Source organism: Desmodus rotundus, chromosome X (assembly GCF_022682495.2).
Source record: "Desmodus rotundus isolate HL8 chromosome X, HLdesRot8A.1, whole genome shotgun sequence".
In the NCBI taxonomy this organism is placed as follows: Eukaryota; Metazoa; Chordata; class Mammalia; order Chiroptera; family Phyllostomidae; genus Desmodus; species Desmodus rotundus.
Window position 1 is genome coordinate 53,085,498 of NC_071400.1, and position 9,210 is coordinate 53,094,707.

General features: G+C 37.6%; 1 protein-coding gene across 7 annotated transcripts in view; it reads left to right on the forward strand.

Annotated features, from left to right (window-relative positions):
* PLS3 (plastin 3) overlaps nucleotides 1-7,302 on the forward strand; it is a 107,482-nt gene extending 100,180 nt beyond the window's left edge. For all 7 annotated transcript variants that reach the window (XM_053917306.1, XM_053917310.1, XM_053917311.1 and 4 more), the window contains 6 exons: nucleotides 177-255; nucleotides 1,037-1,151; nucleotides 1,353-1,486; nucleotides 4,313-4,436; nucleotides 4,671-4,795; nucleotides 6,072-7,302. In XM_053917306.1, the coding sequence (XP_053773281.1) occupies nucleotides 177-255; nucleotides 1,037-1,151; nucleotides 1,353-1,486; nucleotides 4,313-4,436; nucleotides 4,671-4,795; nucleotides 6,072-6,204 (710 nt within the window). In that variant the 3' untranslated portion in view covers nucleotides 6,205-7,302. The remainder of the gene's footprint in view (nucleotides 1-176; nucleotides 256-1,036; nucleotides 1,152-1,352; nucleotides 1,487-4,312; nucleotides 4,437-4,670; nucleotides 4,796-6,071) is intronic.
* Nucleotides 7,303-9,210: the final 1,908 nt, after the last annotated feature.

Here is a 9,210-nt window from a genome sequence, read left to right on the forward strand (position 1 = left end):
TGTAAAAAATAACCATGTGTCTAGAGGAAATGTATTTAGAGAAACTGCTTGGAGATCCATAGTGAAGAAAACCTCTAGATCTGTAGAGAGGAAATAATCTTATATATTGTTTGACATTATATGCACATATACAAGGTTTTTAATGAATATATAAAATTTGTGAATATTCTTAACAGGAGAAACTCGTGAAGAAAGAACCTTCCGTAACTGGATGAACTCTCTTGGTGTTAATCCTCATGTAAACCATCTTTATGTGTAAGTTTTCCTACTGCTATTGCAAACAGTAATGAACATCATAAATGGGTGCTACACAAATAATTACAGCTCTAACCATTTTCTAAATGTTAGTTTGTAGTGATTATTTATATTGCAAAATGTTGAGTCGTGACTTGTGTTATCATTTTCCAAATACACAAAAGCCCAGATTGTGTCTTTACACTATCATCAACTATAAGTGATAGAATGCATAAATGTCTTTCTGGGGAGAAGATACCCTAATTTGAGACCAAGATCAGGAAACACTTTAAGCAGACCACCCATGATGCCTGGGGGCATTTGTGCTTACTCTGCTCTCAGCCTGGAATGATCTTTTCCACATCTAATGCCTCACTTCCTTACTATATTCAAACCACAGATTCAGATCAACACTGATTCAGGTGTTGACCACTACCTGCCACTCCCTAACCTCTAACCCTAGCTCTTTTTTTCTTCATAATACTTATATGCACCCCAAATCATATCCATGTATCCATGTACTTATTTAATGTCTCTCTCTGAATCTAATGTTAAGCCAGGGATTTTTCTCCTATGTACCCAGTTTCTAAACAGTGCCTTGCAAACAGTAAGCTCTCAATAAATACTTTTAAGTAAATCAGATGATCTTAGCTCTGTTTTCAGCATAGATTCATAGAATACATGTTTTGAGTATTATCTGTGGTTTTATATATCTTATTTGACAGTGTCATGTTATTGTTTTTAAAGAAACAAAAGTCAAACTGTCTGAAAACACTAATTAAATTATTTTTTAAATAATTAGCGACCTGCAAGATGCCTTGGTAATCTTACAGTTGTATGAACGAATTAAAGTTCCTGTTGACTGGAGTAAGGTTAATAAACCTCCATACCCGAAACTTGGAGCCAACATGAAAAAGGTAGATAATTAAGTTGCCACATATCTTTGCTACAGACTCTTCTTCTTCTAAATTTGTTTCTTTTCTTTGGAAATCTCTTTACTCTGAGCTTCTTGTGGACAGGAACTCTGTCTTATTTATTATTCTGAGCACCTAGTATAACACACATATACATATTAAACATATGAAAATCTTTAACCATTTACTTTTGTGTGTTTGCAGCTAGAAAACTGCAACTATGCTGTTGAATTAGGGAAGCATCCTGCCAAATTCTCCCTGGTTGGCATTGGAGGGCAAGACCTGAATGATGGAAACCAAACCCTGACTTTAGCTTTAGTCTGGCAGCTGATGAGAAGGTATGATACACAATTTTTCTGTTTAAGCTCTATTCTACTATAGGTCTGTAATCTTGTTCTTATTATTTTTAAGCAAATATGTCAATGACTACACGTTTGAAATTTTTGTATTTAGACTCTGAAATGAGCTTAAGTAATGAACATACGTTGGATGTTCTGTGGGAGATGATGCCTCCTTGAAAGTTAGGCAGCAAAACTGTGAATATTTCCTTTTATCATATGAAACCTGACCCATAGACTTGAGCCTCATTTATTGTCAGTGAATAAAAAAAATAATCAGCGAAAATTATGAACATCCCATGTATCCATTTGAAAAAGATCTCTTAAAACTACCATGTGGGAGTTCTGGCCAAAATGGAGGCATAGGCAGAAACGCTTCACTTCCTCACACAAACAAAAGAAGGATAACAACCCATATAAAAACAAAGAAAAACCAAAACTGCCAGAAAATCATTTGCATGGAAGTCCAATGACCAAGAAGTTAAAGAAACATTCATCCAGACTGGTAGGAGGAGTGGAGACAGGCAGCTGGGGTGGAGAGGATGTGGCAAGGTGGTGGCTAGCAGACCAGGAGGAAAGGTGGAAGACCCCATGGGAGGTCCCACATTTGCGCACAGATAAGCCGGGAGGAACAACTGGTGAGTAAGACAGATCTTGAAACCCGGAACTTTAGCACGGGAAACTAAAGACTCAAAACCTCTGGCTGTAAAAAATATGTGGGTGTTGTGGTGGTGGGAGAAACTCCCAGTCTCACAGGAGAGTTCATCGGAGAGGCCCACAGGGTCATAAAACGTACACAAACCCACCCACCTGCAAGTCAGTACCTGGAAGGACACAATCCACTTGTGAGAAATGAGGGAAGTGACAGAAAGTGGGACAAGAATGGAGCAAGCAACATTGTTCCCTCTCAGACCCCTCCTCTACAGGCAGAGCCACAATGCAACAAGGAGGGTTGCCCCACCCTGGCGAATACCTAAGGCTCTGCCCCTTACCATGTAATAGGTACACCTAGACAAAGAAATATGGCCCAAATGGAAGAAGAGATCAAAACTCCAGAAAAAGAACTGACAAGGAGATGGCCAAACCTATCAGATGCATAGTTCAAAACACTGGTAATCAGGATGCTCAGAGAATTGATTGAGCTTGTTCCCAAAATGAAGGAAAAAGTGAAGGCTATGCACACTGGAATAAAGGGAAGCAACAGTGAAGGGGAGGAAACTGGGACTCAAGTCAACAATTTGGAACAAAAGGAAGAAATAAACCTCCAACCGGAACAGACTGAAGAAACAAGAATTCATAAAAATGAGGACAGGCTTAGGAAACTCTGGGACAACTTTAAGCGTTCCAGCATCTGAATTGTAGGGGTGCCAGAAGGAGAATAGGGAGAGCAAGATATTGAAAAGTTGTTTGAACAAATAATGAAGGGAAACTTCCCCAGTGTGGCAAAGGAAATAGACTTCCAGGAAGTCCAGGAAGCCCAGAGAGTCCCAAATAAATTGGACCCAAGAGGAACACACCAAGACACATCATAATTAAGTTACCCAACATTAAAGATAAGGAGAGAATCTTAAAAGCAGCAAGAGGAAAGGAGTTACCTACAAAGGAGTTCCCATAAGGCTATCAGCTGATTTCTCAAAAGAAACCTTGCAGGCAAGACGGGGCTGGAAAGAAGTATTAAAAGTCATGAAAGGCAAAGACCTAGAGCCAGGATTACACTATCCAGCAAAGTTATCATTTAGAATGGAAGGGCAGATAAAGTGCTTCCCAGATAAGGTCAAGTTAAAGGAGTTCATCATCACCAAGCCTTTATTATATGAAATGGTAAAGGCGCTTATCTAAGAAAAGGAAGATGATCAAAACTATGAACAGTAAAATGACAACAAAGTCACAATTATCAACTGAACCTAAGAAACAAAAATAAAAAACAAACTGAGTGAACAACTAGAACAGGAACAGAATCACAGAAATGGAGATCACATGGAGGATTATCAGTGGGGAGGGGGAGAATGGGGGGAAAAGATACAGGAAATAAGAAGCATCATAGGTTGGCACAAAATAGACGGGGCGGGGTGTTAAGAATAGTATAGGAGCCCTGGCTGGCGTGGCTCAGTGGACTGAGTGCCAGCCTGCAAACCAAAGGGTTACTGATTCAATTCCCCATCAGGGCACATGCTTGGGTTGTGGGTTAGGTTAGGTCCCCAGTTGGGGGATGCATGAGAGGAAACCAAACATTGATGTTTCTCTCCCTCTCTTTCTCCCTCCTTTCCCCTCTCTCTAAAAATAAAATAAATAAAATCTTTAAAAAAATAGTAGAGGAAATGGACAAGCCAAAGAACTTATATGTACAACCCATGAACATGAACTAAGGTGGAGAAGGAAATGCTGGAGGGTGGGGGGGTGCAGGGAAGAGGGGGATAAAGGGGAGGAAAAAATTGGGAAAACTGTAATAGCATAATCAATTAAAATGTACTTTAAAAAACTATCATGCTAAAAAGCATTTATTATGACTGGGTACCACCCAAAGCAACGTTTATTGTAAGACATTACCACTGTTGCACTAGTACAAAATGCGCCTTCTGTAGACTCTTGGGCTTGCTCATTGAAGCACTGAACATCTCAAACCCCACCGCCAGCACCACTATGACTGCAAAGGCAGCAAGCCACTTCTACTTGAAATATTTTTTTGTATATAGCGTGACTGTCTCTCTATGAAATCTTTAGTATTTCAAACCTAAGAAATAAAAGAAATGGAAGATAAAGCATCTTCCTAATCTTTACATTTTTTCTCATGAAGTAGATTGGGACCTTTTCTTCTGCTTCTTTTAGATATACCCTCAATGTCCTGGAAGATCTTGGAGATGGTCAGAAAGCTAATGATGACATCATTGTAAGCTGGGTGAACAGAACATTGAGTGAAGCTGGAAAATCAACTTCCATTCAGAGTTTTAAGGTAACAATTTCCACTTGTGTGACTATTAAATGTTAGGTTTGCTTGTATCTAGAATTTTGGAAGGACAACATTTGGTTTCTTTGTGAGTGAGAATTATTATTGGGCTAATGGCAAGATTCTCTTTTAATTCTCTGGGCTTTTGTTGTGGCAATTTTATGAAGTACATAATCACATGTTTTACATATTGAATTTGTACATATTAAAATTTTCAGATTTGTTCTCCTTTTACACTAGGACAAGATGATCAGCTCCAGTTTGGCAGTTGTGGATTTAATTGACGCCATCCAGCCAGGCTGCATAAATTATGACCTTGTTAAGAGCGGCAATCTAACAGAAGATGACAAGCACAATAATGCCAAGTAAGGGATACTGCACAATATCATTCATTCTCATTCAGGTTCTACCACTTAAGAATTGTGTTACCTGGGGGAAACCTCTTTGAGCCGGAGAGTCCTCATCAGTGAAATTGGAACAATAATAACTATCTTAGAGATTTTGAAATCAATAAAATATGTAAGAGCCTAGCATTGTGTCTGACCTAGTAGGTGCTCAATCAGTAGTTGTGTTAGTGGATTACAGATATAATGTAGTGTATGTTTTAATGCAACTCAGTGACAAACTTACAATACAGCAAGGGGAAAATGAGCTAAGGATAATCATGCCTTAAATAACAGTATTCTTCTGGCTCAACTTTTTAAACACATTATTCTTTGATGTCTTTTTTACTGTAGATCACTCTGACTACATATGTTGAGCTTATTACCTTGGTTCCTAAATGGGCAGGATTCTTAACCCTCAGCTAAAAATATGTTTGGGAAGTATCTTGCATTTCAACAATACTGAGTAGGTCTTTTCCACCCATCTCTTCCCTTCTTCACCAAAGACTTTCACTGTGACCTGGTTTCATGGGCAATCTACTACACACTGAAAATCCACCCAGAGTAGGGCTTCGTAGGATAGGTAAGAAGCATTACTGAAAAAAAAAGACAATGTTAATAAAACACTTAGAGATGATTCATGTATTAATTGAGGTGTGCTCCTGCAAATTTCCCTAGCTGGACATGTCAGTTCTTTCTTTCCTTCCTTTGTGTACCCTTTCTGTTCCTTGCTCTGGCCACTCTAGCCATGTGCCATGTAGGCTCTCTCCCTTCCCTTAAATATTTGGAAGTATTCATCTCATCTACCAAAGCCACTAGGATTTTGCACCTGACATAATTTTCCACCCCATATCTCTAAGATCACATGAGAGTGTCATGTGTCTTATTACATGCTCAACAAGAATATCAGCATTGATTGTATAGCCAATCTGAGTGATTTTATACATATATATATATGTATACTTTTTTCACTTTCATATCAGGTCAGTGCTCCAAAATGAATTCTCATGCTATATTGGATAAAAGGAGTGAATAAACATTATCAATCCCAAATAGTAGTGCTTAAAAACCTAGTGTCACTTAAGAGCAACCTCAAAAACAAAATACAGCAACAAAAAGTGAAATTGTTCTGATTTGAACTTATAATATGGAAGCTTTACATCCCAGCCAAATGATTATGTAAGAGAAAATAAATGTGTCATATTGTGTACTTGACTGACAAGACTTTCTTCTTTATTTTGGTTTCCTCACAAAATAGGTATGCAGTGTCAATGGCTAGAAGAATTGGAGCCAGGGTGTATGCTCTCCCTGAAGACCTTGTGGAAGTAAAGCCCAAGATGGTCATGACTGTGTTTGCATGCTTGATGGGTAGGGGAATGAAGAGAGTGTAAAGGAACCAATTTGAATAAAAATAGCCTCGCTCCTAGGTGTATGATTAGCAGCTCAGCTATTTCCAGGCAAAGAGCTCATCGTGGCTTAAAGAACTGTTGGTCATTTGAAGGACTTTCAGTTTTGATTAACTAGTCCTCATGAGAGCTCTCAGGGGAAAGAGTTGTCATAAAAAACAACTCTTTCCCATAGTCATAGTTGGATGTATCAGGCACACCTGAAATGTGCTCATAGCCAAAGCATTTACTCTCCTTCTAGATTGCTGCCCATGATATTTCCCATTGCTGTATGTTATTTCTCTCTATGTATACTTTTCTCTCTTAGAATGTCCACCTCTTGGGACTTGCTTAGATGATTGGATACAAATATAATTAGACAATAATTTTACTTTCCATCCAGTATGCTAGTTCTTAATTGAGAACTGTGGTCAGAGGGTATTTGGTTATGAATATCCTTTGCTTATCTTTCTGGTACTGAAAATTTGCAGAAGTAACTGGCTGTGCAGAATGTAATAGAAGCTTTTCATATTCTTTTATTCTTAAAATCAGTATCTTTTTACAGTATTCTTTCTACATGATCCTTTTTTGTACATTCAAGAATATTTTGATTACATTAAATAAGACTGCTGATTTTGCTACTTTTTAAAAGGGGTCTTCAAGTAAGTAAAAAACTTATAGGTAGAGGAAAATATACCTTAAATTTGCATCTTTCCCCTCACACCCAATCTGTAAACAGTTGACATATTTTGTCTTAAAACACTTGGTTCAATATCTGCTTATTTGTTTTAAGACCTGTATCAAACTCTCTCTTTAGATTTAAAATGCTATTGCATATGACACTTTCAAAGAGAGAGGATGCTCAGAACTTAGGTAGGATACAGTAGGCCAAGTATCCTAAGTGTACAATAGAATTTCTAATTTTACACCTAAGACAAGGAAATGAGGTCACTAAACAATGAAGATATGTATGTAGGACTTATGTACTCTTGCTTTGTCAAGCTGTTTGCTATAGCTTTCAAGATCATAATACTACTCTAACTCTGAAAAATGATGTAATCTGATAGCAGTGTATTAGTTCAAATAAAGGCTTTTACACAATAATTAGTCTCTTCACACTTCTGTCCCTTAGTACTACACCAATAATATTTGCCAGGCTTTTTTTCCTCCAATATTGTGACTTTTTCTGGAGTGCTGTATAAAATAATGTTTGTTAGATTTAAGCTTTTGAAGCTGAATTACAGGGATTGAATTAAGGATAATCCCAATGAGGAAAGATGGTTTTCTCCAGCTTATGAAAATTTATGTATCTACTTCCTCCCTTTTTCTTTCTTTCCCATCTCATTCAATCTGTTCAATGTTCTATGATATTCAGAAGACCAAAACAATGCTGAACAACCAGGGAAGAGAGATGGTGTATAGCAGTTTTTTTCAATCTTATCACTGCTGACATTTTGAGCCAGATAACTTTTTTGTTAGCAGGGGTGGGGGTTATTCTGTGCACTGCAGGATGTTTAGCTGTATCCCTGGCCTCTAGACCCACTAGATGTAGGGCACCCCCAGAGTGTAAATGAAATAAGTCTCCAGACATGGCCAAATATCCCATGGTGGGCAAAAGCATCCCTAGTTGACAGCCAGTGATTTATGGCACCATTTTAAGGCTTTGTGTGAATGAGTAATATGAAATACAGTCCGCTGAGGAACTGCATGGTGATGTTATAAAATATTTTGTATTTATAATCTGAGTAAGAAAGACCTTTCTAAATATGATACAAACCCCAAAGACATAAAATAAAGGAATAATAAATTTGACAATTTTGTGTTCACAAAGATGCATATAAGTAAGTACAATAAATAAAGTAAAAATATAGATGACCAAGACAAAAAGTTTAGTCCCATTGTTCAAGTCCATTTGGGCTGCTATAATAAATATTGACTAGGTAGCTTATAAACAAGAAAAATTTACTTCTCACAGTTACGCAGTCTAAGAAGTCTAAGATTAAGGTGCCGGCAGGTTCAGTGTCTTGTGAGGGCCTACTTCCTGATTCGTAAGTGGCTGCCTTCTAGCTGTAACCCAAAATATCAGAAGGGCAAGGCAACTCTCTGGGATCTCTTGAATAAGGTCAGTAACTCCATTCATGAAAGCACCATCCTTATGACCTAATCACCTAAAGGCCCCACCTCCTAACACCATCACATGGGAAATTAGGTTTCAACATAGGAATTTTGGGGAAGATAGAAACATTAGGTCTGTAATACCCATATAATGGACTAATATCCTTAATATAAAAACAGTTTATGAATAAATAAAAGACAAGTCTTCTGCAAACATACACATACCAGGGAAGCAGATGAGAAGAGTACAATCACATCTTATGACCTATCTTCTACTTTGTATTGCCTATGCTTATGCACATTTGTCTCCTTCCAAGTACAAAGGTTCTTTTCTACAACTAACTATGGCCCTAATGCCTTTTTAAAATTTTTAATTAAATTTATTGGGGTGACTTTGGTTGATAAAATTACATAGGTTCCAAGTATATGATTCTATATCACCTGTATATTGTGTTGTGTTTACCACCCAAAGTCAAATCTTCCATCACCATATATTTGACCCCTTTTACCATTTTCTGCCTCTCTCTGTCCCCCTTTCTGTCTGATAACCACCATACTCTTGTCTGTGTCCATAAGTTTTTGTTTGTTTGTTTGTCTTGTTCATTTGTTGCTTTCAGGTTAATGCCTTTGAAGCAAGATACGAAAGGTTTATTCTATCTTGCCCTTTCTTCAGAAAGGGACCTGATTTCTTGGATGGTTCACTGTACAAGACCTACAGCTTATAGAGCTGTACCTTAAATGTTTGTAAAAAGCAGTGGGCTGGAACATACCATTTTTCTCCTCCTTCTAATAATGGACTAAAATTAATAATAAGAGGTCTAGCAAATCTATAACAGACAAAGTTCCAGTATAAAAATGGGCAAAGGAGGTAACTATCCGGTTCAAAAAAAATTATAA